Raw genomic sequence first — 25,000 nt, 5'->3', positions numbered from 1 at the left:
CTTCCATACCATTTTTTGCATAACTAGAGAATAAATGGAGCAAATGAAACCAAATTTGGCATCAAAAAGTATTTGAATACGAAAAATACTTTTTCTATGTAAAACAATTCCCTTCTTGCAGTAGGATGATGGAATCGGGAATATAGGAAGGGAAGAGGAAAGCTTACATTTAACTTTTTTTTAAATCCGAGAAATGGACGACTTAACATACTTGTAAATTTTTATTTATCGGCCTAGCGGTGAAAAGTGATGTCCTTTTTAGTAGGGACATCTAAAGATTATGAAGTGTTTTTATATAGGTGGATAGAAGGTTAGATGAAATGAAAGATGTTGAAAATGAGCGGGTAGAATTTATTTAGAAGCATATCATCACATATTAAATTTTTGTTCCTCACGGGCGTACTACTATAAGGAACGAAAATTTGATATGTGATGATATGCTTCTAAATAGATTCTACCCGCTCATTTTCAACATCTTTCATTTCATCTAACCTTCTATCCACCTATATAAAAACACTTAATAGTCTTTAGATGTCCCTACTAAAAAGGACATCACTTTTCACCGCTAGGCCGATAAATAAAAATTTACAAGTATAAATTACGGTGATTAATCCTTCATAAAATATGACAAAACTTTATCAAAAAAAAAAAAAATATTATGACAAAAAATTGGCGAAATCTTGATGAAAGCTCTATCAGATTTTTATCATTTTATTTTCAAATTTTTTTTTAATGTTCTGTCTTTTTTTTTATTATAGTCGTTTTAACATTTTCATGTCATTCGCGACTTATATCAATGATCCATTTATCAGAAAATTACCGAAAAACTTATCGGTACAACTGTTTTCGATAATAACTCTTGCGGATTCGAACTAATGCTGAAAAACTCATCAAAAACCTCGGCAACCCTTTCTTTTGTTTGGTTCCGACACTTGGAAGATGTTTGATAGATGTCTGGTCAACATGTAATGTCATCAGTGATGCCGCCGTCGTCGCTGATGTTGACAAAAACTCCGGTTTGGGGATTCAGCGACAATATATATCTCAAGCCCATAGATTGTCTTAATTTTGTCATATTTTGTCATTATTTTGTCTCATTTGTTATATTTTTGTAAAATATTTTTCATTTCTCATTTAACCGTCGTATTTGTCATTAGTTTGTTATTTTTTAACATATTTTTGTCAAAATATTGTTATGTTCATCCCATTCTTCGAAATTTTGTCAGTCATTTTTTTAAATAGTCTTGTAAGAACTTGGTCATATTCTAGCACATTTGTCATATACTTTTGTCATTTTGATGTCAAATTTTGAACATATTTTTACTCATAATTTTTTAATAGTTTTACCATATGTTACCCAGATTTTTGTGATTTTAATGTAATTTTTATGTTATATTTTTAAATTTTTTGTCAAATACTGGTCCTTATATAAGACCTGTCACGTTTTTTTTCATTTTTGTCAAAATTTACTAATATTTAAAAAAAAAATTGTCATAGTATAGTTAATTTTGTCAATTTTTTTTTTCATATTTTCGCCACAATTTTGTTATATTTTTCACATTATTTACAAAAATTTTTACTACATTTGTGGTATTTTATGCAAAGTTCTGCCATATGTCGCTTTTGGTTTGTCATATTTTTGTCTTAGTTCTTTCAGATTTTTTTCATTTAATTGTCAAATTTTAATAATAGTTTTTTCATATTTTTGCCATAGTTTTTTATATTTTTGTCATTATTATTTATCAGAATATTTATCAGAACATTTCATGAAACTCAAAAGAAAAATGTAAGAAATGATTGATTAATCATGAAAAAAGTTTTTTTTGAACAAACCAGCAACAACTTTGTTGAAATTATACTCATTATTGGGTAAAAATTACCCATTTGTATAATATTTTCAGCCTCATTTGACTATAATTCTAAAAACGGTGCTTTAAGGTTTCTGAAAACTCTTTCGATGGACCTTTTTTTTGACAGAGTATTAAAGCTTTTGACTTTTGAAAAAAAAATGTTTATTTACTCATTTTTAACGTATATCAATTCAGTGTGTAAATTTTTTTAACGGTTTAAATGAATGCTTTTATATAAGCTTTCATATGGTGTAAATCTGGATGATGCTGGACTGCCTTAACGAACGCTGTTAAAATTTTTGTTTGGTTTCGTTCTCATTTTTGAAAGTTGGTTCTAAGATTAACGTGTAGATTCCCAGTGTGCAATGCTAAAAGATGGAATTGAAATGCAATTCCAGTCCACGCTCTCTCTCTGTTGAGGAGTATGATTTAATGGAAGGAATTAGCTGCGAGTTACAGTAGCAGTAGCAGCAGCAGAAGTAGTTCGACAAAACTGGAGGAAATTCCACTTGTCGATGGTAAACTGAAGAGCGTTTTCCATTTCCCCCTTTTTTCCGGTTCCCTCAAATCCATCATTCGACATAAATTGCTTGCTCTTCTTCTGGCTGCGGCAATGATTTTCTCGAGAAAATATTCCATCGGGATGGATGGAAGCAGCCGTGCCAGTTGTCGTTGGATTTTTTTCTTCAATTTTTTTTGATGATGTGGTACAGAAAGAAATACGATAACCACATCGACATACGGGATTGGTTTAATTAAATACATATCGTGTTGTGAGGTTTCCTCGAGACCGATACCAGAGATAGTGGAGATTCAAATCCTTGCGACTAATTTTAAAATTACTTTTTTTTAATCATGAACTCTTTGAAACACTGAAAGAAATACTTCGTTAAATTTGTTTCAAATTACTTAGGATAATGTTCAGTATGAACGTATTTTAAAATTACATTCGTACAAATTTCCAGTTAACATAAATGGGGGCTCCCCTAAGGAGTTTTCCTGGAAAACTTTGCGCTTCGAGATTTTATTGAAATTCGGAAACGTGCACCAAGGGTAGCTTCTAAAAATTCTATTTTCTCAGAAGAATTATTCTCAAGAACTGCCCTCCACCGCTATTCGGTTTTGTGAGTCCCTAATGATTCCGTTGAAGAGGCGCATTCACCAGTCAGGAGCTGCGAGTTGCTAGCTATTATTGGCTACTGGCTAATCATTAGGAACTTGTCATTAGTTATCCTTTGAATCGACTGAATTAGACTACCGGATACCGGCCACACATTCCGGGAGCAGCCTCTCTTCGAATTCCATTGAACTTCTAGAATCTATGTAGACAAGCAAGCACCTTCCACCTACATCATCATCATCTCGATAATCCCACCGAAATTGATAAATCTACTCCCACCCACAATCACTCTCGAGTATTTTTGTATAACTGCGTTCGTATTTTGTTTTCTCGTCTATATTCCAGAACACGTGCTTTCCTTCAGAAGCGACCGGCTGCCAATTTCGATAAATCCCATCAAAGTCAGGTCGCGTTTTAGGGGAGAGCTACCTTATTGATTATGACCTCCCCGCTTTTACCCGCTTCATCTTCCGTTTTCGAAATTGAGAAAAGTTTTCAAGATTCCAGGGAACTGTTGCCCTTAGTCTTACCCTCAAATAGACCTTCAAATTGTGTTCTTCTGAACACCACAATTCTCAGTCTCGATATTGAGTTAGGTTTTGTCTAATCCACTCACCACCCAAAGAAGCGAGGGCGATAATCATGTGCTGCGTGCGAATTAATTTAACGCTGGGGAAATTTGATTAATAAAAAATTGAAATGTTTGGATGAGTCTTAAAAGGCAACATATTGCTGACAGAAGCTAGACATTCTTGATATTATTGAAATGAACGGACTCAAAATATTTTAAAAAAGGTAGTTTTAAAACGGCAAACAAACTGAAATTGATTTTTTTTAAATTAGGCACTTTAATTTAAAAAATATATACAAATTTCAACAGTTAAAAAGCGAAAACGATTTTTTTTATAAAAACTACCGAACACTGGTTAATTGCTAACTATCTAAATATAAAAGTCAAGAAGTACATATCACAACACATTTAATTATAATAACAATATATAATATATATTAAAAATCAATTTCACTTCAAAATAAACTGAACGAAAAAAGAACATTTAAACGAATAAAAAGTTTAAAAAAGTCAAATAAATGAATAATCTACCCATTAAAGAAACATTTTGTAAGAACAATGATAATAAAAAACACAAAATACTTAAAAGAAATCTCCATGATATTAAAAATGAAAGAAAAAAGATTTTAAAATAAACATTATAAATAGAAAAAGTATACATAAAGAAAAAAAAAAAAAAAAAGTAATACTGACACAATAACAAAATAAACGAAAACAATGAAGAAATGAAAAAAAAACTTAATAGGAAAAAATATCTAAAATTTATTGATAAAAAGCACAATTTTTTTAAGAGGAATTGTACAAACACAAGATTTTTAAAAATATATAAAATATTAAAACAAACAAAATTTAAAAAAATTTAAAATCAACAAAAAAATAATAGTAAAAAAAAAAGCAAAGCGATAAGTACAAACAATCAACAGGTAAAAAAATAAAAAAGGGAAAACAGTTAATGGTTGAAACAGTAAATGGGCAGAAATAGAAAAAAATATCAAAACAAAAAAATATAGAAAAAAGGAAACTAAGAAAGAAGTTCATAAGGTAAAGAATAAAACAAGAATAACATAAAACTGAAATTAAGGAAAAAAAAAATAAAATAGAAAAAAAATAAAAAGGAAAAATGAAAAAATTGAAAAATAAAAAAAAAATTAAAAAATTAATGCAAAAAATTAAAAATAAACATAAAACCAAATAAATTAGCAAAAAACAAAGAAGGAAAACATTTGGAAACTAAAACAATAGAAGGGCAAAAAAAATCTAAAAAAAACAGAAAACAAACAAAAGAACAAAAAGAAAAAAAGAAAAAAAAGAGGAAAAGAAAGAAAAAGTTTACGAGGTAAAGAATAAAAAAAAAATAACGTAAAAACTGAAAGAAGGGAAAGAATAAAATAGAAAATAAGAAAAGGGAATATAGAAACAAAATGTAATAAAGAAGAAAAAAATAGAAAAATCAGAGGAAAAAAGTTAGGAAAAATATGAAAACAAAAAAATAGATGAAAACGAAAAAAAAACAGAAAAAGGAAAAAAGGGAAAAAAGGAAACTAAGAAATAAAATGTAATAAAGAAGATAAAAAATGAAGATGTCATTTTTGTTAAGAAGATTGAAAAAAAAATCAGAAAATTATTAAAATGAAAAAAAAAACACAAAAATAAAAAAAGGAAAAAAATAAAAAAAAGGAAAAATATGAAAACAGGAAAAAAATGGAAAAAGAAAAAAAACTGGAAAAGGAGGAAAAGGGAAAATGTATTCAAAAAATAAAAAAGGATTTAAAAATTAAAACCATTTTAAAAAGAAGAAAAAAAATAAAAAAATTTAACGAAAAATGTGAAAAAAGAAAAAAAAACAGGAGAAGAAAAAATTAAAAAAATGAAAAAAAAGGAGAAATTAAAAAACGGAAACGAAAGGAAAAGAGATAATAGTAAAAAATACTAAAAAATGATGCGATACAGAAAAAAGGGAAAAAAAACATTGAAAAAGGAAACGAAAATATTAAAAGAGGAATCTAAAAGATAAATAATAGACAGAGAGATTCGTTATTTTAAGACCGCTTACGACCCCATAATCGCAAATTTGACATAGACACTGATTAACAAATGTAAACGTAAAACAAAACCAACTGTCCAAAATCAAAATAGTTTAGACATAGGCCAGTGAATTGTAAATTAAAATTAAAAATTTAGATTGAAAGTTTAATGTTAAAACGTTAAATATAATTTTAGTGTCCACTGAGGAGGACTGAATACCAAAGAAGCTCAAAACGTATGGACAACTGATAAATCTGTTTAATTGTTAATTATTAAAATTCACCGAAAAACGTCGAAAATTTCGAAAAACAAACAATCGCGTTGATAATTCCAAAATTTAAGAGTTAAATAAGTGAAAAATAATAAAAGAAAAAAAGGAAAAAATAGAAATGGAATAAATGACTGGAATGGAAATAATTTAAAAAAAAATAATAAAATCAAAAAAGGAAACAAATAAGCAAAAAAATAAAATTTAAAAGTTTAAAGAGAAAGCTAAAAAAGGGTAAGAAAAGAAAAAAATGAAGAAAAAAGATAAATAATAAAAAAGAAATTAAAAAAATAATACGGAGAAAAGGGAGAAAAAGTAAAAAAAAAGAATAAAATAAATAGGAAACAAACATAGTACAAAGGAAACAAAAAGACAAAAAAGGGGATACATTATAGAAAAAATGGAATAAATAAATAAAATGAAAAAAAGTTAAAAAAACAAAAAAGAAAACAAATTAAATAAAATTATGAAAATTAAGAAAGGGACCAATAACCTTTAAAAATAAAGAAAAGGAAAAAACTCCATCAAAAATACAATGGAAAAGTTTAAAAGAGAGAAACAAGAAAGAAGTTAAAAGGAAAAAAATATAGAAAGCGAAGTAATGAAAAAGGAGAGAATATAAAAGAGAAAAATGAAAAAATTGAAAAATAATAAAAACAATTTAAAAAATTAATGCAGAAAAATAAAAAATAAAAATAAAACAAAAAAAAATTTGCAAAGCGATTAGTCAAAAATTAAATTGGTAAAAAATAAAGAAGGGAAACATTTGAAAACTAAAACAATCGAAGGCAAAAAAATCTAATAAAAAAAAACAGAAAACTTACAAAATAACAAAACGAAAAAAAAAGAAAAAAGAGGAAAAGAAAGAAAAAGTTTACGAGGTAAAGAATAAAAAAAAAATTACGTAAAAACTGAAATAAGGGAAAAAATAAAATAGAACATAGGAAGAGGAAATATAGAAACAAAATGTAATAAAGAAGAAAAAAATAGAAAAATCAGAGGAAAAAAAGTTAGGAAAAATATGTTAACATATTTTTTTTTGTTTATTTGAGACACTTTACCATCTCTGCGGCTTTCGTCTCTTCGATGTTAACATATGATAACAGAAAAATAGATGAAAACGAAAAAAAAAAACGGAAAAAAGAAAAAAGGGAAAAAGGGAAAAAGAGGAAAAGGAAAATGGAAGGAAAATACATTTAAAAAAATTGAAAAATTATAAAGAAAAAAAGTTAAAGAAGAAGAATAAGGAAAAATGTTAAAAGAGAAGAAAAATTTAAAGAAGATAAAGGTAAAAAAAAATAAACAAAAGATAAGAAAAAAAAATAAAAATAAAGAAAAAAATATAAAAAAAAGAAAAAAAACATAAAAAAAGAAAAAACAACGAAAAAAAAGGAAAAATGATGCAAATTAGGAAAAATATTGAAAAAGAATGAGATACAGAGAAAAGCGACAAAAAAAGAGAAATCTATAAAAAAGGAAACAAAAATATTAAGAAGAAAACACAATGAAAGATGTTAAGGAAAAAAGGAATGTAATAAATAAATAGAATGAAAATAATTGAGAAAGAAAATAAAATTAAAAAAGGAAACAAATGATACATGAAATAAAATAATGAAAATTAAAAAAAAGGGAGCGAAAAAAGGTTAGAAAACACAAGAATAATAAATAAAAAATAAAGCAGAAGTGTAAAAAAAAATTGAAAGAATGCAAACATAAAACGGAAAAGATGGAACAATGTTGAAAATCAAGAACAAAAAAAATATATACAAAAAATGCGGAAAAATAAAAAAAACAACAACACAGGAAACAAAAATATTAAAAGGTAGACAAAATGATAAAAAGGGAAAAAAAAAATAAATTAAAAAGAATAAAATCAAAAAGGAAACAAACATAATTAAATTATGAAATTTAAAAAAAAGAGCGATTATTTATAAAAATAAAAGTTCGATAAAACTCCTTTGAAAAACAACGGAAAATTGAAAAGGGAAGATTAAAAAAAAATTAAATAGGAACAATAATAAAGGAAAACATTAAAATGGGAGAAAATACAAAAAGGAAAAAATATAAAAAAAATAAAACAAAAAGGAAGAAATTAGAGAAAAAGTTAAAAATATGAAAAGGAACCAAACTTTAATTTGAAAAAAAAAAATAGCTTTTTCACCGTCATTTTCAGTCAGAAATACGTCTAGACTTGTTTTGATCACTATGGACATCGAAATACGGGAAAAGCTGTGAAGATTTTTGAAATTAATATAAAAAGGAGAAGAGACGAAATTTTTGCGTTTCCCAATACGGATAATCGAGTTAGACCTGTGTTTTACTTGAAATCGATTTTTTTTAAACTTTTTTTTGAACTGACATAAAAAGTATACCATATTGAGCGTTTTCGTCACTTAACCCATCTTTCTTCTTCTCTTTTCTTTCCAGATTTTCTGATCTAGAAATTGCTCACTTGAAACCAGGGCTTCACGAACGAAGGCCGCCTTTAGGCTCCCAGCTATAGGCGCAATAACCTCCGCCTGAGCACCTCCGACGATCGACGAGACGTTCCAACAACCGAAAGCACAGCCCCCTCCGAAAAAATGGCGCTGTGGGCAAGGGTCCAGCAGCTTCCGCAACCGGTCGTGGAACAGATCCGATACATTTACGGCAACAGTTTCCCCATTGAGGTGCGACATTATCTGGCAGAATGGATCGAGGAGCGGTTGCTCAACGCCATGGCTTATCAGTACGATCAGGACAGCGGGTATGAACAGGAGGCGGCCACATTCCTGAACCAGTTGATCAATGAGATTGAAAGGACTTCGATAAATCTGCCAGAAGATAACATAACGGGGAGGATTCGGTTGAACGAATCGGCTACCAAGTTTAGACAGCTGTTTTCACACAACCCATCGCAGTTGTATTCACATTTGGTGAACTGTTTACAGAGAGAAAGGCAGTGGATAGCTTGTCCGGAGGAATGTGTAGGGGTACAGGATCCAGAAATAGCTGAGGTTATCAATGGGATTCAACAGCTGCAGATGTATGTGCGAGCCAATGAAAACGACAACCGTAATCTGGTCAAAGATTATGAACACCTACTGTTAGAGATTCACGAAATTACCAAAAACAAAGCACAGATGGAGACCATCGATAATCAGCAGTTGCGAGAGCATGCTAGGACGGCGCTTTTGCAACAAGAGCGGCAAGTCAACGAAATGGTCACGTTGATCACCGGAAAGCGGCTGAATCTGGTGGATAACTTCCGCAAAACGATCCAACTGATCTCACAAGTTCAGGACAAAGTTCTGCACAAATACCTAACACAATGGAAGATCAACCAAGGCTTCGCCGGGAATGGTGCCCCGGGTCTTAGTGCCAGCAATCTGGACACGATTCAGGCCTGGTGCGAAAACCTTGCCGAAATCATCTGGAACACCAAGGACCAGATCCGGCTGGCGATGAAGAATAAATCCAAACTCAACATCGAAGAACCCAACCTGCCCGATTTTCTGCCGCAGTCGCTGGTCGAGGTGACGAATCTGCTCAAAACCCTCATCACCACTACCTTCATCATCGAGAAGCAACCTCCGCAGGTGATGAAGACCAATACCCGATTCGCGGCCACCGTTCGATTGCTGATCGGCAACACCCTCAACATCCGCATGAGTAACCCACTGGTTCGGGTTTCGATTATTTCAGGTAAGACCCCGGTTGTTTACGAGTATGACTTTTTCGTTACTGCTGTGTAATACTAATTCCTGAAGAGGGCAATTATAAATCCATTGCAGAGTCCCAGGCGCAGGCCACCCAGCAGACCAACAAAGCATCGGAGCAGTCCTGCGGGGAGATTATGAACAACACTGGGAATTTGGAGTATAACGAAACCACCAAGCAGCTGTCCGTTAGTTTTAGGTAAGAGTTTTGTGGGATTGTTTGAAGACAGACCTAAAATATTAATTTGTTGTTGAACGTTTCTTCCAGAAACATGCAATTGAAGAAGATCAAGCGAGCGGAAAAGAAGGGTACCGAGAGTGTGATGGACGAAAAGTTTGCCCTGCTGTTCCAATCTAGTTTTGCTGTTGGCCATGGCGATCTAGTCTTTTCGGTATGTTGATCGTAATCGCATAAAACCCTTCAATACAATCTAACTGGATTCTCTTTTCTTATTCTTTAGGTTTGGACCATCTCTCTCCCAGTAGTGGTCATAGTACACGGCAACCAGGAGCCACAATCGTGGGCCACCATCACTTGGGACAATGCGTTCGCTGACATCAACCGGGTACCGTTCCAGGTGCCTGACAAGGTCTCCTGGAATCTGCTAGCCGAAGCCCTGAATACCAAATTCCGCGCCTCAACCGGCCGATCAATGACGCCCGAAAACCTGCACTTCCTGTGCGAGAAAGCGTTCCGAGCCAACCTGCAGTACCCGGTCTCGAACGACCTTACCATCACCTGGTCGCAGTTCTGCAAAGAGCCGTTGCCCGATCGAACCTTCACCTTCTGGGAGTGGTTCTACGCAGCGATGAAAGTGACCCGGGAACACCTAAGAGGTCCCTGGAACGACGGCAGCATAATTGGTTTCATCCACAAATCCAAGGCCGAAGATTACCTGCTCAAGTGTCCGCGAGGCACCTTCCTGCTGCGATTCTCCGACAGTGAACTGGGTGAGATATCCCCACAATCGTCCAACAAATTCCATCCACTAATTTTCTGTTTCACTTAAAGGTGGCATCACCATCGCCTGGGAGGACGAAAGCAACGATGGACAACCGCAGATCCTGCACATCCAACCGTTCACGGCCAAAGATTTCGCTACTCGGTCCCTCTCGGATAGGATTCGGGACTTCGACAATCTGTTCTACCTGTACCCGAACAAGAACAAGAACGAAGCCTTCGATCGGTACACAACCCCAGCGGGTCAGCCCCGCAATCGCAATTACATCCCGGCCGAGGTGCGGGCAGTTCTGATGCCCGGCCCGCAGAACAACAACAACGGCCTAAGCTATCCGGGCACGCCCAATTCCTCGTACAACATTCAATCGCCGGACGCGTCCCGGGATACGCCCACCAGCGGGTGAGTCGATATGTTTTGAACTTTGCTCATATGTTTAATAGAAGAACGCTTTGTTCAGTTTGGAATGTTGTCTTCGTTTTCCCACTCACCCGTTTGCGTTTTGTTTTTATCACCTAGTTTCACTTTCTGAACTACCGCTCCTGTAGATTAGCTGCTTTGTTGCTTTTAACCATTTTCAGCTAGAAACCATACTTACGTCTTCATCTATTTTAGTAATCCATTTTTTCTATACACAGACTTTCTGCAAAATTCAACTATTATTGATGGAACTAAATTTGAAGTAAATTTGGGGTTATATAAAAGTCGTTTTTATTAATCGCTTAAACGAATTTTACAATAGGCTACTTTTCAAAAATTGCTCGTATACAAGGCTGCAAATCTTGATTTGAATTCTTGTGATCGTTTTCTTGCACTCGCTCACAGTTATTCAAAATCATAGTAGCATGGAAATCAAATCCCTTCGAAAGAAATTGAAGCGAGCACCAAAATCGATCAAAGCAAGTTTGCTCATGCTCACACGTCATCACAACTGGTCGTGATGGTCAGTGAGCGGATTTTTTTCGAACTTGATTTGGATTCAGAAAAAATCCTGGTGAGCGTGTTCGAAAAAAAAATCAAATCAGCTCGATTTTTGATCAACAATTTCAAATGGGCTTCCGTCGCATGCCTTGATTTTTTCTTTAGAAGGAATATTGAAAGAAGCATCATATGGTTCTTATATGTTTGAATATGAGTTCATTTTATATAGTTTTGATGCTGATGCTTATACAATTAGGGGCGATATTAAGTCCAGAACAGGTTACGTATTGATTACAAAGAATTATCGTGTGCATTTGTAGTTACCACATATTTGTTCAATAAAGATGTGCGAATATAAACTCATCTCGCATACAAGTGATTAATGAATTCCTGCTAAGCTTCAACAAAGACTTTTGTTATATGATAGTTTAATGGCATTGCGGTGAATTTTTTACTGCGAAAATTCTTGATAGAAGATTTAAAGATTGAAATTAAATGACGGATAGACAAAGCAGATGCTTAGTAGAAGAAAATTGAAAGATGTTGAAAATGAGCCAAGAGCATATTTTATGGAAAGCTTCAAAGGTGCGTTCTAGACCCTTTGTCCCGCATCAATTGAATGGCTGGGTCTAGAACGCACCTTTGAAGCTTTCCATTAGTGCGATTAGTGCGAGAAGCTAAATAAAATGCAGTCTCAAAATTTTCGATTTTTTTAGGTAAATTTCAAAACCCAAAATAAGATATAATTAAGAATCAGAAACCACAATAAAAATTTGAATTATTGACTTAGAATACAATAGGAAATTCAGTTTAAAGCTAGAATTCCAAATCAAAAATCAAGTTCAAAATTCAAAATTTAAAAGGTTTTTCAAAAAAACCAACTAATGGAAGCTTATCAGATCAAAGTAAACAGTAATTATGAGAAATATCATATTGCGAATTCACATGAATGTTGTTTATAATCACTAAGGCTACAATTTAATTACATAATGATATTCAGAAAAATAATTGATTATTTCTCAAGATCAACATGCAAGTAGAAAAACGCAAAACTTGAAAATTTACTGGATTTTATTAACTAAAAGAATAACAAAGATTTGTAATTTATGCTTTCATTCACAACTGTCACACGAAGTCATCAGTAACTGAATCTACCTGCAACAACCGAGAAACCAATTGAAAATGTGCCAACGGACTCTCCACCGAAGAAATGGAATGATCCGCAATACACAAGCCACTCATCCTCCGATCCATCAATGGAAACGAATAGTGATCCGAGTAAAAATAAAAAGACCCCCATCTTCACTTATGCGGGTCAGTGCCTCGCATAACAAGAAGCTCCAAAACAAACCCAAACCTTTCCTCTTCTCTAATCCTAAAGAAACACCTTAGGTTTAAAAAATAGAATAGAAATTCTGCTGACCATAGACCCGAAATACTTTGTATAAAGTGATGAGCCTAATAAATTCATTTTTAATTTAAAAAAAAAACAGTCAATTTTTTAAAAAATTTATCGAATCTCAGTTGAAATCATAAAAAAAAACACTTACAAATAAATTAAATTGATTGATATTTGAATTAACAAGAAAAAAAAACCATTGCCTAAGAAGGATTTATTCGACGCGAAACCATCAAAAAAAGACAATGTTCGATTCGAGTTTCCTCATGCTGCATCATCATCATGCTACCTCAGAAACCACGTGGATTTCAAATACACGATTTAAGATCCATGATTGAAAATCAAGCAGCCGATGACCGTTTTGAAATTCTGATCACGATTTGGTCATGATTTTTTTTCAAAATAAAATCAAGCTCACTAGGATTCAAATCAGCTCACCAATCACGGGGAAAAAAATCCGCTCACCATCTCACCAGGTGATCTGTTTTGTTTTGATTTTTATTTTTTCTGTGAGCCTGTTGCTAGATGGTGAGCATGATGAAGTGTTCGAAGTGATCAAAATGTGTTGATTGAATCCGACCGGGCTACTACACATGATTGAAATTTGAGCGATTTTTTCTTATATGTATGGATTTTTTGCAGCCTTGCTCGTATATCTAATTTGTAAAAAAAATAGACAAATTGCCTTCACTAGAAGGGTGGAAGAGAAATCCATTCGGTTCAGCCTAGTATCGATTTTTTTGAGCGAATAGGTAACGCTTCACTCGGTCAAATAACCTCTTGCTCAATGTCATATTTGCTCAGAGATCAGAATCCGCCTAGGCTTGAGACCAAGGACCTCACGATGTCCCGGACCTGGTGAACATAAACCGTAGATCACTGAAGGCAGCACCCAAGTCAGCAATCTTATCATACAACTGCCGAAGCATATTCAGATTATGAATTTCGAAGGTAAAGGGAGTCATGATTCAATATCTTTCGGAGTAGAAACCTAGGTCTGGGTGAGGATTTACTTCTTGTTAAGCTTATTTTCTTTGAGGTATACCCTTGTCCTCCTTGATCTCTAGCTTATTACCATTGTTCTTTAACCTTCTGAGACTTGAGCCAGGTGTCCAATTCTGGGATAGGCACATTTGCGTTAGACACTGTTATAGAGATCAAGATCTCATTCAAGGTCTCTGAACCATTCTTAGGCTAGGGAAGTAGTTTTTACTCAAGTATAGGAGTTTTGACTTAGAACTTTTTTTTAAAACTGAGTCTTAAGTCAGACGTTAGACCAGAGCTCAGTCAACTCAGTAATGTTTCATCAAGGACATGCTCATTTACGACCTTATTTCTCAACGACTTCGTGATGTGATACCCGCTCTTCTGTTCGTCTTATATCCATCTTGTGTAGCTCGGCCTCGAAAACCTTCCCTAGGGTATTCCTCGTACCTTTTTTCAGCGATCTGTGTAAAAGTTCTTGGAAAATCACAACTTACCCTTTTCCGGATCAATCGAGACTAACTGGTAAGAGAGGCTTAGTTCTTGTTTCTTACGGATCTTTGTCCCAAGCTTTCGGCTATAATAGAAAGCAAAAAAGTCTACCGAAAAGATCCAAAATGCTTGACTTCCGTGCAGCCTAAAAAAGTTCCCCAAGGAAGCTATCTTGGTCCAGTGTTGTTTTCCGTGTTCTTCAACGATGCGCCTTCAACTTTTTGACCTACTCAAGGGCTACTACATTCAATAAGGTCACTGAACTTCTAAAGCCTGATTGAACCCAAACGAATAAGAAGTGTCTCTCGATTGACCAGTTTGATGTGACGGTCCGCTAGGAAGTCATTTTAGACCAGCATTGTCTTTGGATCTACTTTGCAGCAGTATTGCTGGCTAGTCAAACTTATTACAGTAGTTTCTTGAACCTTTACTCAGATCTAATGTTTCATAAAGCTGACGTTTTTATTGTACATACCTTAAGTGCCATTTATATTCACATTTTTTTGTAAATATTTGACAAATATTTCTGTATAAACTGTTAAAATTATATTTTGAGTTGCTGTTTGTGCATGTACCATTGATTCTTGTTGTTTTTAAGTTTCAATTTCAAACGCTTCATTTGCCAAAGTCATATTTTCATAGACCATATCAGAAAAAAATCATGCTTTAAATTCGGAAAAAAATTTGAAACCCTCTGTACTCTCTTTGTCTTCTTTTACTTATGATTTGTATAATATTTATTGTAAAAGGTTGATGTTCAGAAAGTTTTATAAAATCAAACATCAGTTAAATCCCTCCTATTCGGTGTCATTTTTTTTTTCTCTCGTGTCTATCGCTGTAAAAATAAGAAAAAAAAAAACCAATCGACACTCTCTATTCTTCTCTCTGTAATCTCTCGTGTTGTACATTGTTGCAGCTATCAGAATAGCACTATAATGCATCTCTAGTCACTAAACCTACACTGCTAACCGCCGTCGTCGTATCACGAGGCAGGGAGCTTCCAAAGCTCAGCTATTGCAGCAGCCATCCCCAATACTGCTAGTGCGACTACTAACGCTAATGCTATCACCACTACTGCAACTACTACTAAAAATAACAACAACACAAACTACCACCAGCACAACCACCACCAGTAGTACTAAAAGAAGAAAAGCTAAGCTGAATTTTAAAAAAGATAAATCTAGAAGAAATTTGCACCCCTTCGACGGCAGTTTTTATTTGTGGTGTAGGACGTTTTTCATATGTCAAACTTTAGGAAAGAAAAGAGGCTTTTAAATTGAAAAAAAAAGTAAAATATGAAAAAATAATCTCAAAGGATTCTGAGCTGATACAGAAAACAACGGTTTCGACGCGGGAACATAGACATAGGAGTAGAAAGTCTATGAAGTAGATCAATTTTTGGAATCTAGCTAAATATTATTGTAACGGAAATTAAATTAAATTAAATTAAAAAAAACCAAACAAAGATAAGATACAGGGTGAGATAAAGAAAAAATGAAACTCATACGAAAGCTTATAGCCAAATTTTCTCTAGTCAAATTATTAGTCTAAATATTTTTGGGAGCCAGATAGAAAACTCTTTGTACATTGATCGAATAAACTCGAAAATAATAATTATTAAAAATTAAATGATATATCTATGAAGAAACACGACCAAACAAGAAAAAAAGTAAATGGTTAAACAAAACACAACTACACATTGATGAACCGCCAAACAATTTGTATACGTAAAAAGGTAAACACACGAACTTAAAGAGATTGTTGTTGTTGTTGTTGATGTTCTACTATCGAACGTGTAAGAAAAAGTACAGACACCCACTCCTTAAATGTTAGCCAATTCGCTGTTAACTCAAGGCCGAGCATCTCGGTATTTTACTGAAAGAAAATATACAAAAATGAGACAGGAAGATAGTCTTTTTAAAGTTCTTTTTAAACAAAAGAAGTTAAGCTAAACGTAATCCTCGGTCAAAACCATTGACTGACACTGAAAAGTACAATTTTCGATTGGATTGTTTTCGTCGATTCTAAACCAAAACAAAAAGAGAGTTCAGAGAGTGAAACAATTGATGAACATTATCGGAAAAATCAAGCAAAAATTACATGTGTATTTGTTCATGTGTTCATGGGTTGATTCGGAAACAAAGTGGGATCCGGATCCGGGGCTCATTTTAAAAGTGTGGTGCGTTTTTTTCAAATTGTGTTCGTCAAGTTTTGTTTCATCAGGGTCATCCTGTCAAATCATACACTCGAGCAGTAGTTAATTTTTACATGGAAACACTCCGAAAAAATTACGGGTTCAATATTACAAAAATTAACTGTTAATTTTTTTCAATTCCTAAGAAAACTAAATTTTAAAGTTTATTAATTTAAGAACGTGAATTAAAGGAACAAAGCTTGTGGGAATGTTTGCCGAGCCGCAGAGTGTTGCCATTTCACCAGTTTTGTCGTTCACTAACAGACCCAAAAATGGTTACAGATCGACAGTTGCCATTATCCTCATCAGCTCGCTACCCGGCTTTTTCATCGCCTCTAAAAAGAAATAAAAGGCACATTTTACTCAGTTTTTTCACAAATTTGTTTTGTTTTTCGGGTTTTTTTTCTCTGTTTGTCGTTCCATCTGTTTTCGTTTGTTCAAAAAAAAATTGCCTATTTTCAGTTACTGATTGTGTTTATATTATACTTTCCTGAATCCGAAATTTGTAAACAAAAACAAATCGCGATTGTTACCAACAAAACCAAAACTGAAAAAAAAACTTACAAAACTGGCAACCTTAGAATTACCGAGGTGACGCTGCGGGATCGAAGTGATTCGAGACCGTCGAACTTTGGCGAGTATCGGCACGCCATGACCTTTGGAAACTCGCCTGCCTCCCTCGATTCCTATGCCAACAACCAACAGATGCAACAGCACCCTCAACATCAGCAGCACCACCTAGTGTACGCTTGCGCCGGATCTCCAGCCTCAACCTATTCGGACATTTCACCGCAAGGGGTCCCAAATGGTCATCACGAGTTTCCTGGGTCTCCTCCTTCGGTAGCAGCGCCATCGATTCCGATGAGCGTTGAACACATGAACGGGGAAGTTCAATCCCCGGACGGTAGTACGATCGTTGTAGAACCGGACAGTGTTGCAAGAGCGTCGGGGAATTCGGAAGTTATAAGCCGGATTGTGGAGTCGCTGCTGGACGATTATGAGGGTAGTCCGGTCGATGAAGAGCTCATTGATCAGTTAAATACGGGGAGCTACTAGGAAGGCCGCTGCGCGGCTTTGCTTTTCCTATAGCGAATATCATCAGTCAGAAGATTGTTTGGATGAAGCTTGCATAAGTGCTGCTATTATTTTTGTCTCAAGCACAACGCGCAGAAAAAAAACTTTCGAAAAATAAAGGGAAACGATTCTAGATCTATCAAACTGTTGATGACCTTGACTTTTTGTTAGGTTAGGTGAGAAACCATCTTTTGAACCAATTGGTTTTGTTGGAACCTATTCAGGCGGTACCAATTCGATACCTTTTTTTCTTGAACGCTTTAATTATTTTACGAAGCAGGCCATGATTTCGTGCGGCTTCCACCTACATAGAGATTCCTATTCCATACCTAGCTTCTACAGTGAAAAAATTGAATCGACTGCATGGATCAAATCATTTTTGTTCTAATCCGTTCAATCACCTCGCCAACACCGAATACTCAGCTGTTCTAAATCGCTCATCATAGTATCTACACAAAACAAAAAAAAAAAACAACTGGCTCAATGTCACTAATAACAAGGCGCGCCGCTGCAACACAGCCGGGTAAATCCGAATCCAATTGGCAAACCCTTGACCTAAACAACCGAAAAACAAACTCCACGCGGGCCATTGCTGCATGAACAATTTTCTAGGTTAGTTCACCAACATTTAACCTAAATGAGCCAATGCCTAACACTGTTCTGTCTCGGTTGAACGCATTTTACAGCATGACCTGGAACGAGTTCTGGACCATGCTTCCGGAAGCCGTCGTCGATATAAGCGACAACGATCTGGTGTCCAACTACCTTCAAGGGGTTCAAGTCGGCTACGATCTTGGTTTCACCGGACGTCGATCGGTGGTTGACCTTCTTCCATCACTCAATTCAGTACCCGAACCTGTTCAGAGATCTTCCGGAGGTGATGTCATGATACCGCAGGTTAGTTCTTCCCTCGGGGACGATCCGATGGAGGGATCTTCAGGACCCACGAGGGAAGTCACTTCTACATCGGCTCCTCCGTTCCACATGGACGATCTGCAGGCCATGATCAACGATAGCGTCTTCATGGAGCAGCTGGTGGAGTCGATTTCGATCGATACGGAGGTCGACCAGCAGATGGCAGCAACCGTCGACGTCGATAATGATTTTAATAGTTTTGTCCAAGCGTCGGTGGTCCGGTCAGACTAGGGTTTTTCAACGACAAGCTGTCGATAGCAAAACTTCAAGTAGACAATTGGAAAAATTTTGATTTTTACTTTGAAGGTCGAAAACTGAAGAATTGAATTTTGATCAGCGTATTGAAGACATGAGTTTAACAGTCGGCGGAGACCGAAGTGTAGACGTCGAAGACCAAAAGATGGAAATAGTCGGAAGACCGAAGTGCCATGCTCAGTAATGTTGCAATTGTAGATATAATTTTTCTCCAACATGCCATAGCCTTTAGCCAAATATACAGATTTTAGGGTCTAAGCCTGGAAGTCGAAGACCGTAGTTTAAAAGGTCAAATACTCAAGTATAGAGGTGGAAGACCGTGCTTTTGCCGACTTATTTTAGGCAGATGAAAAACTTAAGATTGAATTTTCATTCGAATCGTCGAAAACTGAAATGTGGAAGGTCGAAGTCTGAAGTTTAAGAATCGAAGACCGAAGTGTAGAGGACGATGACCATATGGTGAAAGATTAAGACCGCTGTGGTTTATCTTGGAAATACTTTCAAATTTTTTCTTGCATATCCTAGCTGTTGTTTCCTATCTAGAGATAGGCACGTTTTAGAGACCGAAATATGGAAGTCGAAGACTGAAGTGTTCAGATTGAATATCGAAGCCTGTTTAGGTCAAATATATCACCTAAACAGGCTTTGGTATTCCACTCGTAGACTTCAGTTTTCCACCTTCATACTTCGGTCTTTAATATCAGTTCACAAAGGTCAAAGACCGAAGTATGGAAGTGGAAGACTACCGACGTGTTGAAGTCGAAAAGCAAACTTTGGAGGTCGAAGAGTTCTTGAAGTGCTCTAAGGTAAAAGACCGAAGAATGTATGTCGAAGATCTAAGTGGTATGTATTGAAAACGTTGAAGTTAGCGTAAATCTTGAATTTAGGTTATCGAAAGACTCGGCTTCTTTTTAAGCATTTTTGACTTTTCTACAAAAAGAGTTCTTGGTCAAAATTCAGCCGACTGTCGACTGGTCAACAGATCTATGTCGACTTTGGCTAGCACTAAACTAGATTGGAAAGATTTAACGTAGATTCACTTTGACGAGCTCGTGCTACAGAGCTCATTGTATGAATTCTCACTAAGGAAAAAAATCTTGAAAAAAATTAAAAAAACCGAATCGAAATTTATCCAAATATGAGTTAACTCACTGTAACGTGTCGTCGACGTCTGAATGGTTTTACGATAGATATAGAATTGTTTCCTTTTTTTACAACAATGTAACCGTCAAAAAGGGCTGGCTTACCTGCATACATTTGTAGATATTTAATTTTTTATCCAATCTAAAAATTAACTAGCAAAAAAAATGAATAGAGCTGTGATGAGATTTGATGAAAAAGTAATACAATTGATGGTTATATTAATTGAAATTCGAACTTATTGAACTTCCAATTCAAGAATAGAAAAACGCAAAAGGTATACGAATTTGAATACTATTTAAATTTTTTCGATCAGGAAGTTTAACTGATTTTTTTTGTTAGCGTAAAGAAAAGTTAAACTAAGTCGTCGAAAAAAAACGATTAGAATCAAACAAACTTTATGCTTAATCTTAGGTTATTGTTTTTCTTTTCAAATTTATTGATAGATTTTCTAGTTTAGGTTTTAGTGATAGATATTTACCTTTTACTTTTTCAAATTTCTCAATTTATATTTTTGTTTAGATTCCAAATCAATATCAGTTGTTGAAAAAATAAAATAAATCTATATATATAAAATGCAATTTCTGTATGTTTGTTTGTTTGTTTGTTTGTTTGTTTGTTTGTCCTCTATAGACTCAGCCGTCTTAAGGGCTAGAGAGCTGAAATTTGGCATGGATGCTCATTAGGACCAGGAAGGATGAAAAATGTTTTCAGATTTTCGGATGACCCCTTCTGAAGGGGGTCGTCCATAGAACACAAATATTGTTTTCGCGATATTGACATTACTTTTCGTCGGATCATGTTGAAAATTTGCACATGAGAGTTTTGAAAGACGAGCAATCGATTTCAGGTGTCAAATTTTGTGTAAAGGGTCAGCCAAAGGAGTCGTCCATATAAACTGATCGCTGTTTTTGCGATATTGATGTTATTATACATCGTATTCAGATGAAAATTGGTACACGATCGTTTTGAGTGACGTGCAATCGATTTGAGGTATCAAATTCAGTGTAAAGGGCCGGCAAAAGGGGTCGTCCATATAAAATTTTCAGTATCTTAGTGATATTGACGTTTTTATACATCGAATTGGGGTGAAAATTTGCACATAGGAGTTATTAAGGACAAACAACTGATTTCACTTATTAAAACTAAAATCAGGGGTCGGCCAAAGGGGTCGTCCATATAAACTATTCACTGTTGATGCGATATTGTCGTTATTATACATCGGATTCAGACGAAAATTGGTACACGAGAGTTTTGAGAGATGAGCAATGGATTTCAGGTATTAAGTTCAGTGTAAGGGGCCGTCAATGGGGGTCGTCCATATAACCATAGTCGTCCATTTCAATATTTCTGCAATATCGTCGTTATTTTACATCGGATTGGGATGAAAATTTGCACATGGTAGTTTTCAGGGACGAGCAACCGATTCCAGATGTCAAATGTTTTGCCAGGGGTCGACAAAAGGGGTCGTCCATATAAATTAATTCTTCACTGTTTTAAGCAATATTGACGTTATTATACAATGGATTACTTTGAAAATTTGCACACGGGAGTTTTGAGGGAAGGTCAATCGATTTCAGTCATAAAAGATTGTATAAGAGCCCCCGAAAGGGGTTTAGCTTTTTGGCAATAATTGCGTTGTTATGCAATGATCGAATCGAAATTTATACACGTGGTTTTTTGGCACGGTCAAAGGATTTCTGATTTCAAATTTAGTAGCAGACGACAGACAAAGTGATCGACCAATATTTTTGCAATTGTTACTTAACAATGAATTCAGAAGTGCATCTGGAAAATGCTTGGCAATTGGCTTTCATACAAACTGTTCATGACATATTCCAAGTTGAAAGCGAAACGGAGTTCGTATGGGATCAGCTAGTAACTAAATAAAGCAAACAAAACAGAATTAGCTTTTCGGTCGGATAAAGTCCTTGGAAAATGTTTCTCGGATGCAGTACTGGTTTTGGTTTCTTTTTTTAGTTGTACATTTTAGCTAACTATCAGCAGTTTCTGGTAAGTGGTGTGTTATTGCTTTGACAGTTTACTAATCCCAATTAACTAATACTTCCAATAGATTTAAGTAGATAGTGAAGCAATTAAATCACCTAATAACGATTTATTTACACTAACTTATTTGGGTTTTATGAATTAGGATTAGCCGTACTCAGAATTTTCGCAAGAAAACGTGGATATTTTTTATGAGGAACACATTTTTAAAGCCTCTGGGGTTGTGCCCCCTCAAATCTGAGTAAATAATTTTAGCGTTAACTCTTACAAACTCATTTTTTTGGGGTAAGCTGAACTGACTGTTGTCACACTGAATAAAATGTTTTCAGGTCTGAAATACGAAGTTTTTTGTTTACTGAAAATTACGTTTCAGTTACGTTTCTCTACAAATTTTGAAAAATGTTGTTTATATTTTTGCTGAGAGAAAATTCATTGTAATTGGGTAATTTATACTCAGTAATTGAGTAATTAAGTAGTTAAAACTCAAATGTGTTTTAACTCAAAATTGAGTTATTCGACGAAGGAGTAAAAAAGCCTCACACACAAAATCATATTTTCTAGAAATCCGCAAAAAAACCCTTTTATTTATTTTTTTTCAAATTTCTAGCAAAAAAATAGCGAATTCAAAATTATGCTTTTTTAATCGAAGGTTTTGAAGAAATTTGGAGATCTATGAAAAAAAAAAACATTTTATTTTGATAATCTGACAAAATGAACTTACGTGAGAATTGAAAAAAAAACTCAATTTGTTTCTGCAAAAGCTGTGCTGCTTTTCGAACTTGTTCAGTATTTTTACATTTAAGATTTCAATCTATATTTTGTAACATTTAAAAATCTTTTTATTATTCATGCCCTCGTAGATAAAAGCGAAGCGTGTTAAGAAAATAAAGCGCCAATCTGAGAACCTGGCAACCTTGACAAGCGGTTTCAGAACCTTTAAGGAAGAAAGGAAAACAAAGTTACTGTATATTTTCATTTTAATTTTTCTACCGTAACCTGGTGACACTGTTAAAATAAGGAATTATTAGGTTAAGTATTTCGTATCAAACGTTTATTCCTGTTTCTTTCATTGCTCACTCTCTAAGAATTTTTCCGAGAAAAAATAGTATCGGAATCTTGCAAAACAATTCAATCGAACATTGTAGTGCGGTGTTTTAGATTATCATTCAAACAACAAATTAAAAAAAATATATCCCGAGAACGCTGATTTTCTGAAATCGGGAAAGGCATACACAACGACTAGCAGCGTATTAGCATCGTCATTTGTTTCATTTTGCTAATGCAGCCTTCACAAATCAATAGAAGATAATAGAATAAAATGAAAAAAAAGGTGTTCTTCAATGTTATTTTATCGCGAGCTCCAACAGTTTTCCCAAAAAGATAAGTAAGAAAAGAATGTTTGAAAGAAAAAAATCTGTAACTCAAACAAGTCAGTCAAAGCTGTAACTGTACTGTGTGAAACAATGGAAGAACTGCGGCTGATGTCAATGATATTTGATCTGTTACACTCTTCGAGCGATTTACTGTATTAATATGTTATGTTTAGCTCAACTCAAGTAGGTAATTTTATAGCCGAGGGAAGGAAGAAAAATAGGAGAACGACTCAACTCTTTGTACTGTCTCTATTTTAAAGCGTAAAAAAAAAAAAAAACCTAACCTCAAAAAGTGAGGCAAATATGTTCGCGGAAAGACGGCGAATTCGCAGGAAATGTGAAATGAAAATAGGAAATGGTAAAAAAAAGGTAACCTTAAAGCTATAAGGTTCTCAGCCCAACGATGAAAGTTGAAAGGGATTTCAGAATTAGATTCTCGCGAATTGTGTTTTCTTTAATTTTCCCAGGATTGGAAAGGGAGAAGGAAACTCTCCCCCTCCTTGAACTTAGAGAAAAAGAAAAACCAGGATTAGTTTGGTAGTTAGTTAGCTGGTTAGAATTCTCTCGTTATCAACCTGCAAAACTGCTCATGAATTATTGATTGTTTGTTGTACACTCTTGACTAGTTTAGCAGAAAATTTGCACCTCGTCTATTATGCATGATGTTGCTCTGCGTGGCTTAAGTTCCGGAATCGTTTAATGGACAACTGTCTCAATTTCTATTTTTTATTTGATTATTCTTTCTAACTTACTTTGCTCTTCAAAGTAGAAATCACTGAATGTGTATTTGTGAGTGTGTTGTATTATTATTTCACAACATTGATTGAACCACAAATCATTTTGCATCGTTAATGTTCTATCAAAGGTCGTTTATCGGTTGATCGCTCACTAGGTGGCTTACTGTTGTTGATTCTTGGGAAATAATCCTTACCCTTACTTCCGTTTTTTTCTTTTTCATTTAATATCAAGCCGGTTTCTTTTGATGTTTGCAATTTTTTTTCCCCATATTTATACCATTTGCTCTCTAATGCTCTAATCACCCTCTCCAAATCGTTTCGTTTGTTGTGGTTTTGCGAACGATGGTTTTCCTCCACTTAAGGCGGGTGTTAATTATAGGTCTGTTAAGGGTTCGATTTATTGACCCTCCATTTGTGGTTAGCTTGGTGATTCTTTTTTTTCGAGAAGTATGGTTGTAGCTTATTTGAACTAATGTTAACCTAGGTGAGGCAAATAGAAACTTTTCGACAAACCACTGAGCAGTTTTCGAAAAGAGTTGTAATCGTTAGATAAAAATTCATACCCGAACCAAACAAAATCAACAAAACTATTGTTTTATGTATGAGGCGTGCTAAGTTTGATGAAATTTGCAAACCTGTTCAATGAAAAACTTTCCAAAACAGTTTTCACAATGATCATATTCATGAAACAAATTTTGTTACCTACTCGCTGGTCGGTGATTTCATTAGATCAATTTGACATGTCAGCGATTTTTTCCTTTTTTCTCTGTTTTCAGCCCTGGAGTTAACATTCCAAATTAAATTTTGAAAAATTTTCACAATTTCTCTAATTTTGGCAACATAAGTTGTCATAACCGTTCCGATTTGAAATATTCAAAAAAAAAAAAATTAAAATCTTGACAAATTTAACAAAATTTTATTTTGACAATTTTAGAACGTTTGGAACAGTTCAACAATTTCAATCATTTTTTTCATTTACGAAAGTCTCTAAACTTTCGAGCATTTTTTCAACATTCTT

The 25,000-nt window shown here is 34.3% G+C and overlaps 1 protein-coding gene across 5 annotated transcripts; it reads left to right on the top strand.

The window, feature by feature from the left end:
* The first annotated feature begins 7,963 nt into the window (after positions 1-7,963).
* Positions 7,964-24,466, top strand: LOC129750215 (signal transducer and transcription activator-like). 5 transcript variants are annotated; one of them, XR_008738360.1, is made up of 7 exons: positions 7,964-9,518; positions 9,584-9,731; positions 9,801-9,924; positions 9,994-10,483; positions 10,545-10,893; positions 17,063-18,167; positions 18,242-18,359. XR_008738360.1 is itself a non-coding variant. In XM_055745442.1 (6 exons), the coding sequence occupies exons 1-6, from the start codon at positions 8,417-8,419 to the stop codon at positions 17,535-17,537; spliced, it is 2,688 nt and encodes an 895-aa protein (XP_055601417.1). In that variant the 5' UTR covers positions 7,964-8,416; the 3' UTR covers positions 17,538-18,376. The 5 variants fall into 5 exon arrangements, 4 of the variants coding, with proteins under 4 accessions (XP_055601417.1, XP_055601418.1, XP_055601419.1 ...); XM_055745442.1 differs by having other exon boundaries at positions 17,063-18,376; XM_055745443.1 differs by lacking the exon at positions 17,063-18,167 and having other exon boundaries at positions 7,966-9,518; positions 18,242-24,466.
* Positions 24,467-25,000: the final 534 nt, after the last annotated feature.

This window comes from Uranotaenia lowii, chromosome 1 (assembly GCF_029784155.1).
Source record: "Uranotaenia lowii strain MFRU-FL chromosome 1, ASM2978415v1, whole genome shotgun sequence".
NCBI classification, from domain to species: domain Eukaryota; kingdom Metazoa; phylum Arthropoda; class Insecta; order Diptera; family Culicidae; genus Uranotaenia; species Uranotaenia lowii.
Note: the sequence above shows the minus strand (reverse complement) of the source record. Positions and strands in the feature narration are given on the sequence as shown.